The sequence below is a fragment of the Coregonus clupeaformis genome, chromosome 37 (genome assembly GCF_020615455.1).
Source record: "Coregonus clupeaformis isolate EN_2021a chromosome 37, ASM2061545v1, whole genome shotgun sequence".
NCBI lineage: Eukaryota > Metazoa > Chordata > Actinopteri > Salmoniformes > Salmonidae > Coregonus > Coregonus clupeaformis.
The window spans coordinates 31,228,492-31,252,435 of record NC_059228.1 but is presented as its reverse complement, the minus strand read 5'-3'; the positions used below and the strand labels follow the sequence as shown (position 1 = coordinate 31,252,435).

Here is a 23,944-nt window from a genome sequence, read left to right as displayed (position 1 = left end):
AATACGTGTATGTGTCTTTCAGATGGTTGGGATAAAGCAGAAGTCACATTTCAGTTGACCAATAAAGTGATTGAGATTATCCCCATGTATGGAGCTCACATTAGGCTGGTGGTTGGAGGACTGGCTCATAATAATGGCTGGAATGGAGTGAATGGAACGGTATCAAGCACATGGGAACCATGGAAACCATATGTTTGATGAGTTTGATACCATTCCATTTAATCTGTTCCAGCCATTATTATGAGCCAGTCCTTCCCAATTAAGGTGCCAACAGCCGCCTGTGATGGAGTTTCACCTGTTTGGATTAGTAAAGGATCATATTGAGGATATAGTGAGACTATTTCAACTTAACAGTGACATCTACTGGTTTACATAAAGCATAATGTAACTGAATAGTATATACCCCTTCTTCCCCACTAGATGACAGTGCTGAACCACATGTAAGTAAATTGACTGAGCAAAAAGTAGGTTTTTCAATTAATTTAATATTGCAACCCAGCATTTAAAAGACATTGAGAATCCAAGAGAGGCCGACTATGAAAAGCAGAAAACTAAAGTGGAAGAGGTGTGACCTGAAAACACCCTCCTCCATCTTTATCAAAACACAGAACCGATTAAAAAGAGGTCCAGGGAGACGGGGTTAAGTTGGGCCATTCCTCCAGAACAACAAATCACATCTGACACAGCATCCAACAATTCCATGTTCCAACTGTTAAACATAATTCCATCTCTACAGACGATTTCCTTGTTTAATTGTGTACTTCACATGGTTAGTTCTTCCTCCTCCCTGTTGTATCAACATGACATGACATATTTCAACATGTTCTAAAGAAATAGAGGAGCGTGTGTCTGGTCTTCTGGACCCTTCGGGTGGTCTTATCTGAGATTCCTAGAAGGGCGCCCTTATAAAACTGGCATTGAAGCACCACTGGCGTTTGAGGTAATGTTTTGTTGGGGTTCCCCCCCCCCCGACCTAATCTTTCACAACAACGTAAATGCTGTGATGTCATAATGAGGATCTCTGTATTTCACGGGATTGGTGGAAGCCAGTACACTATAATGTACACAGATGTTTAAATACTAAAAGGTATGGCATTTGCATGGATATTTTATTAACAGATTGAGGATCATTATTTGAAATAAAAAGGAGTTTTGTCCATCCTTTGTGCTTTTTTTTTTTTTATATTGTGTTGAGTTCATTTAGATGCACTTACGTTTGATCTTTTCATTGTACGTCACACTGACTGTTGCGTCAGATCAGAATGAGTTGTGCTTTGTTCCTAGACTTATTTGGCACAGCATCAGCAGACTCCTTCCAATTAGGTACAATAATACATATCACTTCTCAGATATATGGGCAGTTCAGGACTGCATTCATTTAAGATGTATCCACCGATATTAGGCAATACACAATATATATATATATATATATACCAAATGATGACTATTATCACTTTTCAGATTTAACATATTTGAAATGTATCTGTAATATTCCTTGGTAGTATGCTTGGCAATGTACATGTGCTTCAGAATATGTGCAGTGGCTTTAGCTAAATATTTGCCGTTGTGGACGGACAGAAACTGCAGTATGGTAGTATTAGTGCTACTGGTACCTTGATATTATATGTGCAGTTGCATATCACTTTGCTGGACTGAAGTAGACTATCCACTTCCATCACATTAATGGAAACAAATTCTTACAATTCCTTAATATGTTTTTTACTATTATCCTAGTCAATAATAAAGGCTTAACTTGATATCGATACTTTGCATATTTTTTGTGTTCTTGACATTGTGGCTCAAAAAAAAAAAAAAAAAAAAAGACTTATCTTGCATTGTAAAGACCTTAATATTTTAAAAATGGGTTATTTCCAATAAAATTAAAGACAGATGAGTCATCACCTCTAGTCACAGATAGAAGTCATCGATAAATGTCCGAATATCTTAATAATATTCACATGATGTTCTTAGAATGCAATAAATGGAAGGTCTGCAACAATACATAAAACATTTACAATAGCTACACACTCAAAAATATTACACGTACGGTCAAATCAATAAACACTCAGTCTGAATAAACAAGATTTTAACAAAAGTACAGTATCATACAACAACTAAATATGTGAATAAAGCGACCAAGGTTAAAATAACACTTGAATTTCATCACAAAATAATTTTTTATACATGATGTGAGATATACATTATTTATCTTACTTTTGGCATTTACAATTTTCGTCCCATTGACATACAGTATATTACAGCGAGGGATGGAGTTTTAGTCACAGTAAGGACAAGTGCATAGCAAAATAGAAAACCATTTAATTATTTTAAGGACATTTTAACGCAAATCATGACCAAGTGGTATTTCAAAAACAACATTGAACAAAATGATGTTTAAGGCAAATATTTCATCATTTAAAATTGGCATAGTCTGAGAAAATGTCCACAAAGTCTTGTACCACCCGGTAGCAGAAGTCGTATTGTTCCTGTGGAAAGAATTTAGAACCATCAGGGACAATTCTAAATAAGACTCCGATGAACTGACATGTTAAATGTTCAATGTTTTATATCTGTTTTGATCATTTTATTGTCAGCCAGAGCACCAAAGACTCATTCTGATATTATATTATCTATTACTGGCATTGGGACCGATAGATACATGGTCAATTATGATGTGAGACAAAACTACGTTAAAATATTGGATTCTTTGGAAATTAGAATAGGTTCAAAATATTTTTCAGAGGAAACGGTTTTGGTGTAACAAACGGTGATTTGTGTCAAAGTCCTCACCACGGTCTGGACCATATGTGGCCTCTGCATCCGTAAGCTCTTCACCGTCTGAAACACGTCCAGTAACCCCTCCGCCTTGACCCGTTCCAGGATATTGCTCAGTGCAATGAACGTACCTGTTCGCCCTGCACCAGCACTAACACAACAGAACATTCAAGAAAAACAGTGACTTTGGGGTTTTGTGACTGTTGTAATGGGTTGTCCTGCCTAAAGAATGCTGAACAAACTATAAAAGTCCAAAGTGTTACCGAAAAAAATAAAAAAAGGGTTACCGAAATACATTTAAAGTGGTATAAAAGTGTTACTTAGGTAAGAGTAAAGTGTAAAAAGTGTTAGCAATGTAATATATCCCACCACATGGTGATAAGGGTCAGAGTCTTAGCTACCTGCAGTGTACGATGATGGGATGGTTTCCTGACTGCTGTTGCTGTCTCTGCACCGAGGCGATGATGTCGATCATTCCTTTCCCCTCGGCTGGGATCCCGATCTCTGGCCAGCCGTGGAAGTGGAAGTGGCGGACCAGACGTGTCTGCTTATCCTGAAACATGGAAACCCAGGTTTGAAAAGATAATGTAGCCATCAGGACGCTCATTTTAGCAATATGCTAGGTTTGGACGGATAATTTAGCACTGGGAGCTAATTTTTGCAATTTGCTAGGTTTGGTAAAATAGCTTAGCGTTTGGGAGCTAATTTTAGCAATATGCTAGGTTTGGACGGATAATTTAGCATTGGGAGCTAATTTTTGCGATTTGCTAGGTTTGGTAAGATAGCTTAGCGTTTGGGAGCTAATTTTAGCAATTTGCTAGGTTTGGAAAGATAGTTTAGCGTTTCGGATGCAAATTCTAGCAATACGCTAGTTTCTCGTGACGACTGTAAACATCTAATTTGGTCGAGGGTTACAAGATTAGCAATATGATAGCATGACAAACACTGTATTGCTGTGATTAATCATAGACTCCTCTCTTGAGGTAAGACGAAGGTTAAGGCAAAAAAATCTCAATAAACTATTGCTTTAAGTCCCTCACCACCTCAGGGTATGTTAACTTACTGGGCCGTAGGTGAGTACCAGGTCCCGTAGACTGAAGGTGTCACAAACGGTGTCTCCCTTGATCTCTACAGTGTAGTTTCCATAGGTCACTGAGTCCTCTGTGGGCCAGTACTGGAAACACTTGTCCTGCAGGAGACACGGACAGGAGATTAACAGAGTACTGGATAGAATAGCCATTACATTACCGTCAAATAATAGAAGAAGAAGACATGTTCACGAACAGTAGCCTAGAACAATATTACAATAACTCAAATCATGTAAGAACAGTAGCCTAGTACAATATTACAATAGCTCAAATCATGTAAGAACAGTAGCCTAGTACAATATTACAATAACTCAAATCATGTAAGAACAGTAGCCTAGTACAATATTACAATAACTCAAATCATGTAAGAGGTCCTAGTTTCGGATCTTTGTTAGCAGTAGACAACTGAGGTGCAGTAGCAGTAAGTGAATACGGATTACCAGGACGTGTACTCAGAGCACGCGCGGACCAACTGGCAAGTGTCTTCCCTGACAGAGTCTGTAATACCAACATGTTTCAAGCAGACCACCGTAGTCCATGTGCCCAAGAAAGCGAAGGTAACCTGCCTAAATGACTACCGCCCCGTAGCACTCACGTCGGTAGCCATGAAGTGCTTTGAAAGGCTGGTCATGGCTCACATCAACACCATCGTCCCGGAAAACCCTAGACCCACTACAATTCCACAGATGACGCAATCTCAATCGCAGTCCACATTGCCCTTTCCCACCTGGACAAAAGGAACACCTATGTGAGAATGCTGTTCATTGACTACAGCTCAGCGTTCAACACCATAGTGCCCTCAAAGCTCATCACTAAGCTAAGGACCCTGGGACTAAACACCTCCCTCTGCAACTGGATCCTGGACTTCCTGACGGGCCGCCCCCAGGTGGTAAGGGTAGGCAACAACACATCTGCCACGCTGATCCTCAACACGGGGGCCCCTCAGGGGTGCGTGCTTAGTCCCCTCCTGTACTCCCTGTTCACTCATGACTGGCGGCCAAGCACAACTCCAACACCATCATTAAGTTTGCTGACGACACAATAATGGTAGGCCTGATCACCAAGGAGGTCAGAGACCTGGCAGTGTGGTGCCAGGACAACAACCTCTCCCTCAATGTGAGCAAGACAAAGGAGCTGATCGTGGACTACAGGAAAAGGAGGGCCGAACAGGCCCCCATTTAACATCGACGGGGATGTAGTGGAGCGGGTCGAGAGTTTCAAGTTCATTGGTGTCCACATCACCAACAAACTATCATGGTCCAAAAACACCAAGACAGTCGTGAAGAGGGCACGACAACACCTTTTCCCCTCAGGAGACTGAAAAGATTTGGTATGGGCTCTCAGATCCTCAAAAGGTTCTACAGCTGCACCAACGAGAGCATCCTGACCGGTTGCATCACCGCCTGGTATGGCAACTGCTTGGCCTCCGACCGTAAGGCACTACAGAGGGCAGTGCGTACGGCCTAGTACATCACTGGGGCCAATTTAGGATCCTTGAAAATCTATGTATGACTATAATAGCAATTGTGGCATCGTGTATAAATTATTCTATATTAGTTTGCATTTCCATTATCTTGACATATTTGATATCCTGATAAATGTATTTTACGTGTACTTTTACACCCTGACAATTTTCTGTCCCCTCCCCACCTCCAGAAACTGACCAACATGCGGATAATGAAGGAGAACATGAGGATGGGAAATCTCCCTGCCAACATGAAGAAGAACAGAGTGCTCCAGATTATTCCATGTAAGGAACGCCGGAAAAGTTACAACACACAAACTGAATCCCAGTCTGTTTCCCCAGTCCAGTAGCACCACGTTGCGTCATGCAGTATTGTTTAACGTGTGACAGATTGTGACCCACAGATTATATGTAGTGTTGTGGTGTCTCTCTTTATGTAGTGCTGTGGTGTCTCTCTTTATGTAGTGTTGTGGCGTCTCTCTTTATGTAGTGTTGTGGCGTCTCTCTTTATGTAGTGTTGTGGCGTCTCTCTTTATGTAGTGCTGTGGCGTCTCTCTTTATGTAGTGTTGTGGTGTCTCTCTTTATGTAGTGTTGTGGCGTCTCTCTGTATGTAGTGTTGTGGCGTCTCTTTATGTAGTGTTGTGGTGTCTCTCTTTATGTAGTGTTGTGGCTTCTCTCTTTATGTAGTGTTGTGGTGTCTCTCTTTATGTAGTGTTGTGGCGTCTCTCTTTATGTAGTGTTGTGGCGTCTCTCTTTATGTAGTGTTGTGTTGTCTCTCTTTATGTAGTGTTGTGGTGTCTCTCTTTATGTAGTGTTGTGGCTTCTCTCTTTATGTAGTGTTGTGGTGTCTCTCTTTATGTAGTGTTGTGGTGTCTCTCTTTATGTAGTGTTGTGTTGTCTCTCTTTATGTAGTGTTGTGGCGTCTCTCTTTATGTAGTGTTGTGGTGTCTCTTTATGTAGTGTTGTGGCGTCTCTCTTTATGTAGTGTTGTGGTGTCTCTCTTTATGTAGAGTTGTGGCGTCTCTCTTTATGTAGTGTTGTGATGTCTCTCTTTATGTAGTGTTGTGGTGTCTCTCTTTATGTAGTGTTGTGGTGTCTCTCTTTATGTAGTGTTGTGGCGTCTCTCTTTATGTAGTGTTGTGGCGTCTCTCTTTATGTAGTGTTGTGGTGTCTCTCTTTATGTAGTGTTGTGGTGTCTCTCTTTATGTAGTGTTGTGGTGTCTCTCTTTATGTAGTGTTGTGTTGTCTCTCTTTATGTAGTGTTGTGGCGTCTCTTTATGTAGTGTTGTGGCGTCTCTCTTTATGTAGTGTTGTGGTGTCTCTCTTTATGTAGTGTTGTGGCGTCTCTCTTTATGTAGTGTTGTGGTGTCTCTTTATGTAGTGTTGTGGCGTCTCTCTTTATGTAGTGTTGTGGTGTCTCTCTTTATGTAGTGTTGTGTTGTCTCTCTTTATGTAGTGTTGTGGCGTCTCTCTTTATGTAGTGTTGTGGTGTCTCTTTATGTAGTGTTGTGGCGTCTCTCTTTATGTAGTGTTGTGGTGTCTCTCTTTATGTAGTGTTGTGGCGTCTCTCTTTATGTAGTGTTGTGGTGTCTCTTTATGTAGTGTTGTGGCGTCTCTCTTTATGTAGTGTTGTGGTGTCTCTTTATGTAGTGTTGTGGTGTCTCTCTTTATGTAGTGTTGTGGTGTCTCTCTTTATGTAGTGTTGTGGCGTCTCTCTTTATGTAGTGTTGTGGTGTCTCTCTTTATGTAGTGTTGTGGTGTCTCTCTTTATGTAGTGTTGTGGTGTCTCTCTTTATGTAGTGTTGTGGTGTCTCTCTTTATGTAGTGTTGTGGCGTCTCTCTTTATGTAGTGTTGTGGTGTCTCTCTTTATGTAGTGTTGTGGCGTCTCTCTTGATGTAGTGTTGTGGTGTCTCTCTTTATGTAGTGTTGTGGTGTCTCTCTTTATGTAGTGTTGTGGTGTCTCTCTTTATGTAGTGTTGTGGCGTCTCTCTTTATGTAGTGTTGTGGTGTCTCTCTTTATGTAGTGTTGTGGTGTCTCTCTTTATGTAGTGTTGTGGCGTCTCTCTTTATGTAGTGTTGTGGCGTCTCTCTTTATGTAGTGTTGTGGTGTCTCTCTTTATGTAGTGTTGTGGCGTCTCTCTATATGTGGTGTTGTGGCGTCTCTCTTTATGTAGTGTTGTGGCGTCTCTCTTTATGTAGTGTTGTGGTGTCTCTTTATGTAGTGTTGTGGTGTCTCTCTTTATGTAGTGTTGTGGTGTCTCTCTTTATGTAGTGTTGTGGCGTCTCTCTTTATGTAGTGTTGTGGTGTCTCTCTTTATGTAGTGTTGTGGCGTCTCTCTTTATGTAGTGTTGTGGCGTCTCTCTTTATGTAGTGTTGTGGTGTCTCTCTTGTCTTGATGTGTGTTTTGTCCTATATTTTTATTTTTAATCCCAGCCCCCGTCCCCGCTGGAGGCCTTTTGCCTTTTGGTAGGCCGTCATTGTAAATAAGAATTTGTAAATCTGATTTGCCTAGTCAAATAAAGGTTAAATATTTTTTTTACTTTTAAATAACAAATTAAATGCTATTTATTTGATGAATATCCTTCCTACCTGCTCTCTCTCCTGTAGTTCAGTCAGCATGACGATGGAGTGACACTTCCACTCCCAGGCCATCCTCCAGTAGTCCTCCACCGTGTGAGACAAAGGACCCTGGGTCGCTATGAAGTAGTCCTTCTGCCTGTAGCCCTGAGGACCCCCCACCACAGCATACGGTACAGTCATTACCCCCCATGTTACAGACCCCCCACCACAGCATACGGTACAGTCATTACCCCCCATGTTACATCTTCTGCCTGTAGCCCTGAGGACCCCCCACCACAGCATACGGTACAGTCATTACCCCCCATGTTACATCTTCTGCCTGTAGCCCTGAGGACCCCCCACCACAGCATACGGTACAGTCATTACCCCCCATGTTACATCTTCTGCCTGTAGCCCTGAGGACCCCCCACCACAGCATACGGTACAGTCATTACCCCCCATGTTACATCTTCTGCCTGTAGCCCTGAGGACCCCCCACCACAGCATACGGTACAGTCATTACCCCCCATGTTACATCGGTACAACTTCCTTGAAACTTTGCAGATTGCAGTGTATGAATATATACTTTAATATACTGCAAAAAAATATATAAGAACTGAGAACAAATGTGACATTGATTCACATTTAGTCATTGGTGTAGTAGTGAGTATTGTAATGTTTACTTACGTCTATAAAAGATGCGTTGATGTAGTCGGTAAACTCTTGGCCTCTTCTCATGGACACAATCACTCTGTTGAAGTCATCTGAAAAATAAATTCAAGATTAAAAATAAAATATTAAAACGGGAGATAACTACAAAGACAGTACATCGAGTATATCAATCACATAACATTGCAACTCTCCAAAATAAAACACGACCCCTCATCGTAACTGCAGAATTACGACATGGCTTGGCGTTTTAATTACGCTGTGTGGCGCCGTCTGTAGATTACGACCTGTGTGGCGCCGTTTTTAATTACGGCACATTGTGCCATATCTTAACCAAAACATAAGTTCAGGCATTAATTCCGACCCCTATGGACCATGGTCCAAAGTAGTGCACTAAACAGAGAATAGGATGCCATTTGAGATGCAACCTAAAACAGGCTCGTTCGGATCCCATTTCCCAAACACTATTTGCAAGCTCAGAGACAAGGCAATGAAAAACGCATCACTCAACCCAAAGAACAGAAAAAAAAAAAAAAAAAAAAAAAAGCGTTTTATCAGATAAAACCACAAGACGACCGGATAAACGATCTCTCAACGTCAGTCCCATGCAGGTTTAAATATATCAATACCAAATATGAAAAGGTACATTATACAGTGGATTTCCTGGCTACTTCTGCATGAATGCAGTTTAGGTAAGAGAACCAAGGGAATAAGAGATTTAATAATATCTCTCTTCTCGTTCTGAAAGGTTGACATGAACACAATATAATCTGTGGGTCACAATCTGTCACACGTTAAACAATACTGCATGACGCAACGTGGTGCTACTGGACTGGGGAAACAGACTGGGATTCAGTTTGTGTGTTGTAACTTTTCCCGGCGTTCCTTACATGGAATAATCTGGAGCACTCTGTTCTTCTTCATGTTGGCAGGGAGATTTCCCATCCTCATGTTCTCCTTCATTATCCGCATGTTGGTCAGTTTCTGGAGGTGGGGAGGGGACAGAAAAGTGTCAGGGTGTAAAAGTACACGTAAAATACATTTATCAGGATATCAAATATGTCAAGATAATGGAAATGCTAACTAATATAGAATAATTTATACACGATGCCACAATTGCTATTATAGTCATACATAGATTTTCAAGGATCCTAAATTGCACGTAGCGAAGGGGCTATATATCTCATCTACTATAACCATGTCAGAGAGACAGGACCCCCGGCTCTCACTTTGAACTCCTCCTCCAGACCGACCCTGTCCAAGGGGGCGTGGGTGTTGTGGAGTTTGTGCAGGTGTCCTTCCAGAGATGACACGTCCAGCTCTGTGTCGCCGTAGAGGTAGTATTCCAACAGGGCCTGATAGATGAACGAGTACTGCATCTGGAGGCCACAGAGGAAGACAAAACACATAGTTAGAGCACTAGAAGAAGAAGAAGAAGAAGAAGAAGAAGAAGAAGAAGAAGAAGAAGAAGAAGAAGAAGATGATTAAGCTGAAGAAGAAGAAGAAGAAGAAGAAGAAGATGATTAAGCTGAAGAAGAAGAAGAAGATGATTAAGCTGAAGAAGAAGAAGAAGAAGAAGAAGAAGAAGAAGAAGAAGAAGAAGAAGAAGAAGAAGAAGAAGAAGAAGAAGAAGAAGAAGAAGAAGTGTGCTGTTCCACAGGGATAGATTCTTGGACCTCTATTTTTTCTAGTTTACATTACAAATACACATTTAGAACTTACTTTTGGACATATTGCTAGTCCTAGTACTAAGAGTAACATAGACTGATGCCTTGCAGGAAATAGTGTTGTGACCCTGCTGTTTATTTCACCCTACTCACGTCCGTCTGCACGAGCTGTGAGCGCTGGTCTCTTATCTTGGACACAAAACCAAAGACGTCAATCTTCTGCTCTTGGTGCATCATGTCAATCACGCCGTCAATCACAATGAAGGTCCCTGTCCTTCCCACACCAGCACTGCAGAGACAAAGGACAGAGAAGGCCAAGGAATCAACTATTTAGCGTCTGAGAATATTAGAATGGTAGTTAGATCTCTCTCACTAAAGATAGGTGGGAATGTAACCTTGAGGTTACTATGTACACTAAAACAGTTGAAATGTCTGAAAGACTACATCCCAGTATAAGGTACCTGCAGTGGACCATGATGGGACCAGCGAAGGAGGGGTTGACCGTCTTGACTTTCTTGAGGAACTTGAGCATGCCGATGGGGGAGAAGGGCACCCCAAAATCAGGCCAGCTGGTGAAGTGGAGCTGGGTGACCAGCCTGGAGGGCTTGGTGCCGTCACTGGCCTGCTACAGGAGAGGACACACAGAGCAGACATACAGAGTCATTACTGTAAACCAGATACTACATAGAGTCATTACTGTAAACCAGATACTACATAGAGAATCATTACTATAAACCAGATACTACATAGAGAGTCATTACTATAAACCAGATACTACATAGAGAATCATTAATATAAACCAGATACTACATAGAGTCATTACTATAAACTAGATACTACATAGAGAATCATTACTATAAACCAGATACTACATAGAGAGTCATTACTATAAACCAGATACTACATAGGTAGTCATTACTATAAACCAGATACTACATAGAGAGTCATTACTATAAACCAGATACTACATAGAGAGTCATTACTATAAACCAGATACTACATAGAGAGTCATTACTATAAACCAGATACTACATAGAGTCATTACTATAAACCAAATACTACATAGAGTCATTACTATAAACCAAATACTACATAGAGTCATTACTATAAACCAGATACTACATAGAGTCATTACTGTAAACCAGATACTACATACAGAGTCATTACTATAAACCAGATACTACATAGAGTCATTACTATAAACCAGATACTACATAGAGAGTCATTACTGTAAACCAGATACTACATAGAGTCATTACTATAAACCAGATACTACATAGAGTCATTACTGTAAACCAGATACTACATACAGAGTCATTACTATAAACCAGATACTACATAGAGTCATTACTATAAACCAGATACTACATAGAGTCATTACTATAAACCAGATACTACATAGAGAGTCATTACTGTAAACCAGATACTACATAGAGTCATTACTATAAACCAGATACTACATAGAGTCATTACTGTAAACCAGATACTACATAGAGAGTCATTACTATAAACCAGATACTACATAGAGAGTCATTACTATAAACCAGATACTACATAGAGAGTCATTACTATAAACCAGATACTACATAGGTAGTCATTACTATAAACCAGATACTACATAGGTAGTCATTACTATAAACCAGATACTACATAGAGTCATTACTATAAACCAGATACTACATAGAGAGTCATTACTATAAACCAGATACTACATAGAGAGTCATTACTATAAACCAGATACTACATAGAGAGTCATTACTATAAACCAGATACTACATAGAGTCATTACTATAAACCAGATACTACATAGTCATTACTATAAACCAGATACTACATAGAGAGTCATTACTGTAAACCAGATACTACATAGAGTCATTACTATAAACCAGATACTACATAGAGTCATTACTGTAAACCAGATACTACATACAGAGTCATTACTATAAACCAGATACTACATAGAGTCATTACTATAAACCAGATACTACATAGAGAGTCATTACTGTAAACCAGATACTACATAGAGTCATTACTATAAACCAGATACTACATAGAGTCATTACTGTAAACCAGATACTACATAGAGAGTCATTACTATAAACCAGATACTACATAGAGAGTCATTACTATAAACCAGATACTACATAGAGAGTCATTACTATAAACCAGATACTACATAGGTAGTCATTACTATAAACCAGATACTACATAGAGTCATTTCTATAAACCAGATACTACATAGAGAGTCATTACTATAAACCAGATACTACATAGAGAGTCATTACTATAAACCAGATACTACATAGAGAGTCATTACTATAAACCAGATACTACATAGAGAGTCATTACTATAAACCAGATACTACATAGAGTCATTACTATAAACCAGATACTACATAGAGAGTCATTACTATAAACCAGATACTACATAGAGAGTCATTACTATAAACCAGATACTACATAGAGTCATTACTATAAACCAGATACTACATAGAGAGTCATTACTATAAACCAGATACTACATAGAGAGTCATTACTATAAACCAGATACTACATAGAGAGTCATTACTATAAACCAGATACTACATAGAGAGTCATTACTATAAACCAGATACTACATAGAGAGTCATTACTATAAACCAGATACTACATAGAGAGTCATTACTATAAACCAGATACTACATAGAGTCATTACTATAAACCAGATACTACATAGAGTCATTACTGTAAACCAGATACTACATAGAGAGTCATTACTATAAACCAGATACTACATAGAGAGTCATTACTATAAACCACATACTACATAGAGAGTCATTACTATAAACCAGATACTACATAGAGAGTCATTACTATAAACCACATACTACATAGAGAGTCATTACTATAAACCACATACTACATAGAGAGTCATTACTATAAACCAGATACTACATAGAGTCATTACTATAAACCAGATACTACATAGAGAGTCATTACTATAAACCAGATACTACATAGAGTCATTACTATAAACCACATACTACATAGAGAGTCATTACTATAAACCAGATACTACATAGAGAGTCATTACTATAAACCACATACTACATAGAGAGTCATTACTATAAACCACATACTACATAGAGAGTCATTACTATAAACCAGATACTACATAGAGAGTCATTACTATAAACCACATACTACATAGAGAGTCATTACTATAAACCAGATACTACATAGAGTCATTACTATAAACCAGATACTACATAGAGAGTCATTACTATAAACCACATACTACATAGAGAGTCATTACTATAAACCACATACTACATAGAGAGTCATTACTATAAACCAGATACTACATAGAGAGTCATTACTATAAACCACATACTACATAGAGAGTCATTACTATAAACCAGATACTACATAGAGAGTCATTACTATAAACCACATACTACATAGAGAGTCATTACTATAAACCAGATACTACATAGAGAGTCATTACTATAAACCACATACTACATAGAGAGTCATTACTATAAACCAGATACTACATAGAGAGTCATTACTATAAACCAGATACTACATAGAGAGTCATTACTATAAACCAGATACTACATAGAGAGTCATTACTATAAACCAGATACTACATAGAGTCATTACTATAAACCAGATACTACATAGAGAGTCATTACTATAAACCAGATACTACATAGAGAGTCATTACTATAAACCAGATACTACATAGAGTCATTACTATAAACCAGATACTACATAGAGAGTCATTACTATAAACCAGATACTACATAGAGAGTCATTACTATAAACCAGATACTACATAGAGAGTCATTACTATAAACCAGATACTACATAGAGAGTCATTACTATAAACCAGATACTACATAGAGAGTCATTACTATAAACCAGATACTACATAGAGAGTCATTACTATAAACCAGATACTACATAGAGAGTCATTACTATAAACCAGATACTACATAGAGTCATTACTATAAACCAGATACTACATAGAGTCATTACTGTAAACCAGATACTACATAGAGAGTCATTACTATAAACCAGATACTACATAGAGAGTCATTACTATAAACCACATACTACAAAGAGAGTCATTACTATAAACCAGATACTACATAGAGAGTCATTACTATAAACCACATACTACATAGAGAGTCATTACTATAAACCACATACTACATAGAGAGTCATTACTATAAACCAGATACTACATAGAGTCATTACTATAAACCAGATACTACATAGAGAGTCATTACTATAAACCAGATACTACATAGAGTCATTACTATAAACCACATACTACATAGAGAGTCATTACTATAAACCAGATACTACATAGAGAGTCATTACTATAAACCACATACTACATAGAGAGTCATTACTATAAACCACATACTACATAGAGAGTCATTACTATAAACCAGATACTACATAGAGAGTCATTACTATAAACCACATACTACATAGAGAGTCATTACTATAAACCAGATACTACATAGAGTCATTACTATAAACCAGATACTACATAGAGAGTCATTACTATAAACCACATACTACATAGAGAGTCATTACTATAAACCACATACTACATAGAGAGTCATTACTATAAACCAGATACTACATAGAGAGTCATTACTATAAACCACATACTACATAGAGAGTCATTACTATAAACCACATACTACATAGAGAGTCATTACTATAAACCAGATACTACATAGAGAGTCATTACTATAAACCACATACTACATAGAGAGTCATTACTATAAACCAGATACTACCTCTGTGGAAAGGGTTCTGCATGGAACCAAAAAGGGTTCTACCTGAAACCAAAAAGGGTTCTTCAAAGGGTTCTCCTATGAGGACAGCCATTAGGTTGTAGATAACAGCTTTTTTTTCTAAGAGTGTAAGCTAGCATAATGTCATCCAGGCAAGTAAAAATGGTGGCACTAGCTACTAGCCCGGCTGGCCTGTGCCAAACCACGGACAACCACTGAGTAGCGTGAGCTCGGGGACATGGAACAGACCCTGTCCCCGACCTTCGACCTTGGGTCCTGGGCGGGATGGAACACTTGTGGTGGCCAGCAGGCTGCACACACAACAGACCCTGTCCCCGACCTTCGACCTTGGGACCTGGGTGGGATGGAACACTTGTGGTGGCAAGCAGGCTGCACACACAACAGACCCTGTCCCCGACCTTCGACCTTGGGCCCTGGGCGGGAGGGTCTTTGAATTAGAGTGAGTCACTGGGGATCAGTAGCAGCAGTAGGCTTTGATAGTCCTGTGACTCTGTGGGTCATGTGTTGTGTTGTACAGATGTAGGATCTTAATTTGAGCCAGTTTGCTACAGCAGGAAAATAATCCTGCAGCAACAGGAAATGTGAATTATCATGTGTATTATAATTAATGGACATTGTTGTAGGGGTTGATACATTTTTCGTTAGGGCAAATCAAGTGTAAGATGTTAAAAAGGGAATTACAAACTTTAAACGCCTTTAAAAATACAGCTTTGCATTTCCTGCCGTGCAGGAAACTTCTCAGCAACAAAAGAGTCTACTCTATTCACGCAACACAAGAACACACAGTTTACAGCACAACCTTTACGTTTGATAAGACTGCTACGGCGTGTTGTGGAGCTCTGTAGGTTACATATTTACAGTCAAATACTTATTAGTATCACATTAGTATTACTACAAGTGACTAACTATAGGATAGGCAAGCGCTTACATTTCCAACCAAACCTACAGTACTGTCACAATCGAATAACACCCACTTCCACATCTCCAACCACATGATTACCATCTAATAATAACTTACATTTTACATCATTTAGCAGACGCTCTTATCCAGAGCGACTTACAAATTGGTGCATTCAACTTATGATAGCCAGTGGGACAACCACTTGGGGGGTGCGGAAGGGGGGGGGTAGAAGGATTACTGTTATACTATTCCAGGTATTCCTTAAAGAGGTAGGGTTTCAAGTGTCTCCGGAAGGTGGTCAGGTGACTCCGCTGTCCTGGCGTCGTGGGGGAGCTTGTTCTACCATTGGGGTGCCAGAGCAGCGAATAGCTTAGACTGGGCTGAGCGTTGCACTTACATATTGTATGCAGAACTTCCGTATGGTGTAGTCCACCAGCACAGTAATGTCTTCCACAGCCACCCGGACATTGCCATAGGTCCAACAGCCCTGGTCTGGCCAGTACTGGTAACACTTGTCCTAGTGGGGGAAACACAAACAGGGAAGCAATGAGTCACTCAGGTTCTAATCATAGAGTATGTCCCAATGTCTATACTGGCACCCTACTTAGTATAAAACAGGGTTGGAGTCAGTTCCATTCTAATTCCAGTCAATTCCGAAATGACAAAATTCCAATTTAATGATACATTTTCCTTTTTGAAAAGCAGCGAAGACAATTGGAATTGGAAAATATAGAAGATAAGACAGTATTGTGGTATTATATTCTATTAGTTCACACAAGGGGGAAATCTGTCTTGACATCTTAGCTCCCCCTGACTCTTCAACCTATTAGAGTGAGAAGGAAGAGCTCCCTCCAGAGCCGGCCCGCCCATTAGACAGGATTAGGTGGCCACCTATGGCAGCAGATTGACAAGGGCAGCATCTTCCAAGTGAATCTGACCTCCAGCAACACATAAAACCTCACACAATTCTGCCCCAAAATAATGACAATGTATCTCAACCAGTGGCATATGGGCTTTTTAGGCGAGCGCTGATGCCGCCCTGTGATAAGCGGTGCCCACTTTGTTAAAGGCAGGGGTGCAAAATATGTTTGCTTGTCCATATCCCAGCATGCCTCTCCAGGGTGCTGTTGGAGAGACGCATCGCTGCTGCGCACCACCAACATTCCGTCAAAAATATTATCGAACGTAAATCATGTAGCAGATATAGCCTATGGTAGAAAGAGTATGTGGCCTTTTCTGTAGCCTACAGGCATAGTAAAAAAGAAATTACTTTTGCATTTCCTGCTGGGTAAACACATAAAAAAAGGCACACACACAGGCACACACCTCTCTCTCTCTCTCTCTCTCTCTCTCTCTCTCTCTCTCTCTCTCTCTCTCTCTCTCTCTCTCTCTCTCTCTCTCTCTCTCTCTCTCTCTCTCTCTCTCTCTCTCTCTCTCTCTCTCTCTCTCTCTCTCTCTCTCTCTCTCTCTCTCTCTCTCTCTCTCTCTCTCTCTCTCTCTCTCTCTCTCTCTCTCTCTCTCTCTCTCTCTCTCTCTCTCTCTCTCTCTCTCTCTCTCTCTCTCTCTCACTCTCTCTCTCTCTCTCTCTCTCTCTCTCTCACACTCTCTCTCTCTCTCTCTCTCTCTCTCTCTCTCTCTCTCTTTTTATTTTTATTTTTTTACATCGGATAAAAGTAGAGTCCCAGAGCAAAAGAAAAAGGTACATCGTACACTACAGTTGAGGAACACTGGGAAAGTAATTCTGCTTTGAAAGTTGATAAACTTGTAAAATCACTTTTGAGAAAATGGCCCTTGAATGTTTTGGTACACCTACTGGAGAGCTCTTCTTTGTCTACACCCATTCAGCATCGTTCACACCCTCTTAAGCTTTAGCCCCACCCATCTCTTTAAGGATTCACATGTGCGGCCATGTGCTAAACAACCGAAGATTTCAAGACTAAAGGCTGGTTTATTCTACGGGTGTGTTCGTACATTTAATCTGGAGTGCCAGAGTGTTCTCTGGGCGTTCGTAAACTCAGAGCGTTGTCAGATTGTCCGTTCAGAAATTCAGAGTGTTTCGCTCTCGGAGCGTTCAGAGCGCACACTGGACGCTCCGGCCGAGGAGTAGGGTTGATCTGAGCGTTCTATCCTAACAACAGCAGTCAAGCACCCAAGCTTACTGGCTAACGTTGGCTAGCTTGCTAGCTACTTCCAGACACAAATGAGAGAACAGCTCACTCTGACCATTTTAATCATCCTAGCAGAGCTGGTTAGGCAGTTTTTATGATATCCAGAGCGTTGGTGACTGCAACTGTGCTGCTGGCAACAACTTAATTACGCTTTTTTGCCAACGTTTACTGACACCGGCCATACTCAACGGGTGTTGAGCGTTCGTACATTTGTCGGTTATTCTGCGATCTGGCACACTCAGATGAGAGTACTCTGAAATAGGAGTAGATAGCCAGAGCGAATTTACCAGCTACGTCTATCGACAGTTGTCGCAGTGACATCATGAACATTCTATTGTTAACTGGTTATTTGCACAGTTTTGTTTAGACATGTAGCTAGCTAGCTAGCTAAACAATGAATCATAATCCCAACTCATAACATTACTACCCTGCATGAATATGCAGGTAGCTAACCAACCAGGTTCAACGTTAGCTAGCTAACATTAGGCTATAACTAGCAATGCAAATGGCTCTGAGATACGAATAATATTACTACACAGATCAGACATTTATGGTTAGCTAGCAAGCCAGCCAGCTAACGTTAGCTAGCTAGCTAACAGTACACTTTAACTTAAAATGAAAACGACTTTCTGACAAATTTAGAAACGTGTAATATCTGAAAATGTAGCTAGCTAGACTGTCTTACCCGTATACATGGATGGACGCTTCTCCCTCTGTCACGGATGCCATGGTTGCCATGGTTGCCCTTAGTTTGAAGATGTAATCAGGAGACTGGTGTTTTATACAACAGCCTTCTGTGTGTTCTCTTTTCGACTCCGTCTGCATATTTGCAATCTAACGCCAGAATTTTCTCCATCTCCTTAGCTATCATACTCTAATTCCACTGATTCCAAAACTCGGTCCTCCAGAAAGTGGAGAGCAACACTTATGCAGTTCTATTAAGTGATATCTTTCAAAAAAGCCGCATTAGAAAGGATGACCTACACATACTGACCAGCTCCTGTTATAGACAGAAGCATGCTACATTCATGGCAGACCAATCCGAACTCATCTCTCGGCATGTCCAGCCCACTCATTATCTCAGCCAATCATGGCTAGCGGGAATGTTGCTGTCTTTTTCCGTGGCTAAACCAACTAGGCTCATAATTTTACAACTGTATTTGTATTTTCAGATGGTATACAAGTTTGTTATTAAGGCACATGAAAGTTCACATGTTCCAGAAGGCATTTCTGCCAAAAAAAAATGCATTTTGTTCAAATGGCTCTCCTGTGAATTAGTGACACCCGACAATACACCTAGTTTCCTGAAACGAGTCACAAATAGCCGAATTGATTAGTCACAGGAATCATGACTAATAAAGGTAGGTCTACCACAAGGATGGGCATTCATACAATTGACACTGTAGGCAACACCGCAGTAAGCACAGACAGACGCCAATGCTTTTTTGAAGTATTTTTTCTGGTCCTGTCCCGGCGTCTTTTTTGTGTGTTTTTTTTTGTGAGGTCCGGACTGGCCTTGAACCAATCATTGACGTCTATACTTGGTTCAGATTTGATGCGGTAGGACCAGCCTTGATTGGACCAGCCTTGATTGGACCAAATCTGAGCCAATCATAGACGTCAATGTTTGGAGCAAATCAAGGCTGGTCCAGACCGAACCAAATCAGAACCTTAATGAACCTAACTTCAATGTCTGGAAAATACCTATTTTAGATGTCTTTTCAACATAATTTTGCTTACTGGGACTATTCTAGATTTGCGGGGTATAGGAGGCCTGGCCTAGGGCGACAGAAGGGCCTGGCTCCCTCCCTGTGTGTATTGAATGCATCACCATCCTAAAGGTGACTGGTAAGACACTGAGTGCAGTAAAGAATGCCAGTCAATCAGAATTAGCCAGTCTAAAACCACTTAATGAGAGTTTGATGACTAATTATGATAAAGACTCCGAGGTCTTTATTAGCCACTATTTAATCATCGATTCAGAGCCGCACAAAAGCTGATTTTAATCTCCTTTCCTTTCTGTTTTTATTGATCTCTCTCTCTCTCTCTCTCTCTCTCTCTCTCTCTCTCTCTCTCTCTCTCAAAGCTCCTCGGGACTGGTCACAGGGGAGAGTACACATGGAGACAGATGACCTCTTCTGTTTAAGGAGAGATTGGGAAGTGAGACCGAAGTGGAAATGGATGGCTTGACTTGAGGCTTGAGGGCACTCTGGCAAAGACAAGTGTAGCAGCAATGTGTTAGTGTAGTAGTAATATAGGATTAGTATTAGTGTAGTAGTAATATAGGATTAGTGTTGGTGTAGTAGGTATATAGTATTAGTGTAGTAGTAATATAGGATTAGTGTAGTAGTAACATGGGATTAGTGTTGGTGTAGTAGTAATATAGGATTAGTGTAGTAGTAATATAGGATTAGTATTAGTGTAGTAGTAATATAGGATTAGTATTAGTGTAGTAGTAATATAGGATTAGTATTAGTGTAGTAGTAATATAGGATTAGTATTGGTGTAGTAGTAATATAGGATTAGTATTAGTGTAGTAGTAATATAGGATTAGTATTAGTGTAGTAGTAATATAGGATTAGTATTAGTGTAGTAGTAATATAGGATTAGTATTGGTGTAGTAGTAATATAGGATTAGTGTTAGTGTAGTAGTAATATAGGATTAGTGTTGGTGTAGTAGTAATATAGGATTAATGTAGTAGTAATATAGGATTAGTGTTGTGTAGTAGTAATATAGAATTAGTATTAGTGTAGTAGTAATATAGGATTAGTTTGGTGTAGTAGTAATATAATATTAGTGTAGTAGTAATATAGTATTAGTGTAGTAGTAATATAGGATTAGTGTAGTAGTAATATAGGATTAGTGTAGTAGTAATGTAGGATTAGTGTTGGTGTAGTAGTAATATAGGATTAGTGTAGTAGTAATATAGTATTAGTGTAGTAGTAATATAGGATTAGTGTAGTAGTAATATAGGATTAGTGTAGTAGTAATATAGTATTAGTGTAGTAGTAATATAGGATTAGTGTAGTAGTAATATAGGATTAGTGTAGTAGTAATATAGGATTAGTGTTGGTGTAGTAGTAATATAGTATTAGTGTAGTAGTAATGTAGGAGTAGTGTTGGTGTAGTAGTGTAGCAGTAATGTGTAATATAAAAAGTGAATGTATTTCTGGTGCTGGTATAACATTATAGAGAAACTCAAAGCAAAGTGAAAGTGACAGTGTGCTACACTCTAAAAGTGAGAAAGTAACCACTCACCTCTTTCCTCTCTTTCAGGTTGGTCAGCATGACGATAGTGGCTGTCTTCTGTTCCCATATCATCCTCCAGAAGTCTGCTACTGTGTCTTGTTTTGGACCTGGAACACAACAGCGCATTGACCTCATTAACCCATCCATCTCTGTTGACATACTGCACCAGCACACACATCAGAAAATGCAAAGTGGTCCTCTGTAGCTCAGCTGGTAGAGGCACGGTGCTTGTAACGCCAGGGTAGTGGGTTCGATCCCCGGGACCACACATACGTAAAAATGTATGCACACGTGACTGTAAGTCGCTTTGGATAAAAGCGTCTGCTAAATGGCATATTATTATATTATTAAAAGTGATCATTATTTTCTTGTCTTATTACATTTGGAAGACACACCTGACACTTTAATCAGATATTTGCTGCACCACAACATCCATTTCCTTACCTTGTGCTGCAATGAATTTGTTTTTGTCCGTGTAGCCCTAACAAAGAAAGAAAAAAACACTGTTAATTAATAACATTACAAAGAAAACTGGTCTTGTTTCGGTTGAAATAATAACATGAAATATTCTATAATATACTGATACAGTTGAAGTCGGAAGTTTACATACACTTAGGTTGGAGTCATTAAAACTCGTTTTTCAACCACTCCACACCTTTCTTGTTAACAAACTATAGTTTTGGCAAGTCGGTTAGGACATCTACTTTGTGCATGACACAAGTAATTTTTCCAACAATTGTTTACAGACAGATTATATCACTTATAATTCACTGTATCACAATTCCAGTGGGTCAGAAGTTTACGTACACTAAGTTGACTGTGCCTTTAAACAGCTTGGAAAATTCCAGAAAATGATGTCATGGCTTTAGAAGCTTCTGATAGGCTAATTGACATCATTTGAGTCAATTTGAGGTGTACCTGTGGATGCATTTCAAGGCTCATCTTCAAACTCAGTGCCTCTTTGCTTGACATCATGGGAAAATCAAAATAAATCAGCCAAGACCTCCACAAGTCTGGTTCATCCTTGGGAGCAATTTCCAAACGCCTGAAGATACCACGTTCATCTGTACAAACAATACTATGCAAGTATAAACACCATGGGACTACGCAGCCGTCATACTGCTCAGGAAGGAGACACGTTCTGTCTCCTAGAGATGAACGTACTTTGGTGTGAAAAGTGCAAATCAATCCCAGAACAACAGCAAAGGACCTTGTGAAGATGCTGGAGGAAACAGGTACAAAAGTATCTATATCCACAGTAAAACGAGTCCTATATCGACATAACCTGAAAGGCTGCTCAGCAAGGAAGAAGCCACTGCTCCAAAACCGCCATAAAAAAGCCAGACTACGGTTTGCAACTGCACATGGGGACAAAGATCGTAATTTTTGGAGAAATGTCCTCTGGTCTGATGAAACAAAAATAGAACTGTTTGGCCATAATGACCATCGTTATGTTTGGAGGAAAAAGGGGAAGGCTTGCAAGCCGAAGAACACCATCCCAACCGTGAAGCACGGGGGTGGCAGCATCATGCTGTGGGGGCTGCTTTGCTGCAGAAGGGGACTGGTGCACTTCACAAAATAGATGGCATCATGAGGAAGGAAAATTATGTGGATATATTGAAGCAACATCTCAAGACATCAGTCAGGAAGTTCAAGCTTGGTCGCAAATGGGTCTTCCAAATGGACAATGACCCCAAGCATACTTCCAAAGTTGTGGCAAAATGGCTTAAGGACAACAAAGTCAAGGTATTGGAGTGGCCATCACAAAGCCCTGACCTCAAGCCTATAGAAAATGTGCGGGCAGAACTGAAAAAGTGTGTGCGAGCAAGGAGACCTACAAACCTGACTCAGTTACACCAGCTCTGTCAGGAGGAATGGGCCAAAATTCACCCAACTTATTGTGGGAAGCTTGTGGAAGGCTACCCGAAACGTTTGACCCAAGTTAAACAATTTATAGGCAATGCTACCAAATACTAATTGAGTGTATGTAAACTTCTGACCCACTGGGAATGTGATGAAAGCAATAAAAGCTGAAATAAATAATTATCTCTACTATTATTCTGACATTTCACATTCTTAAAATAAAGTGGTGATCCTAACTGTCCTAAGACAGGGAATTTTTACTAGGATTAAATGTCAGGAATTGTGAAAAAACTGAGTTTAAATGTATTTAGCTAAGGTGTATGTAAACTTCTGACTTCAACTGTATATATGATTTCTAATTAATATTATTATATATATATACTGTATATATTATCCCAGCCTCAACCAGCATGTGCTTATTTAGGCCTACCAAGAACACAAATAAAAAATCTAGATCCCCAACTCACATCGATATATGAAGCGTTGATGTAGTCCGAACAGAGGTTTCCATCTAGCTGTGTTAACACCACCCTGGAATGGTCATCTGTTTACAAGACATGGACAGTTTAGGGCATTCTACACAACATTTTGGACCAACAATTCCAGTAGGTAAAACTGGTCAAATGTGTGTAAAGACAGTTCCTTGATCTCTATTCATTATGTATTGAATAGAGCCTAAAAATCGGAGTAAAGATGACAAATTGCAGCCTGGTCTC

The 23,944-nt window shown here is 39.7% G+C and overlaps 1 protein-coding gene across 5 annotated transcripts in view; it reads right to left on the bottom strand.

Annotated features, from left to right (window-relative positions):
- Nucleotides 1-465: 465 nt before the first annotated feature.
- LOC121578927 (receptor-type tyrosine-protein phosphatase epsilon) overlaps nt 466-23,944 on the bottom strand; it is a 120,288-nt gene continuing 96,809 nt past the window's right edge. For all 5 annotated transcript variants that reach the window (XM_041893226.2, XM_045211612.1, XM_045211613.1 and 2 more), the window contains 14 exons: nt 23,696-23,772; nt 21,810-21,846; nt 21,375-21,472; nt 16,345-16,464; nt 10,688-10,851; nt 10,380-10,515; nt 9,789-9,938; nt 9,450-9,543; nt 8,578-8,654; nt 7,921-8,055; nt 3,839-3,964; nt 3,177-3,328; nt 2,791-2,926; nt 466-2,486 (listed from right to left, as the gene is read on the bottom strand). In XM_041893226.2, the coding sequence (XP_041749160.2) occupies nt 2,412-2,486; nt 2,791-2,926; nt 3,177-3,328; nt 3,839-3,964; nt 7,921-8,055; nt 8,578-8,654; nt 9,450-9,543; nt 9,789-9,938; nt 10,380-10,515; nt 10,688-10,851; nt 16,345-16,464; nt 21,375-21,472; nt 21,810-21,846; nt 23,696-23,772 (1,577 nt within the window). In that variant the 3' untranslated portion in view covers nt 466-2,411. The remainder of the gene's footprint in view (nt 2,487-2,790; nt 2,927-3,176; nt 3,329-3,838; nt 3,965-7,920; nt 8,056-8,577; nt 8,655-9,449; nt 9,544-9,788; nt 9,939-10,379; nt 10,516-10,687; nt 10,852-16,344; nt 16,465-21,374; nt 21,473-21,809; nt 21,847-23,695; nt 23,773-23,944) is intronic.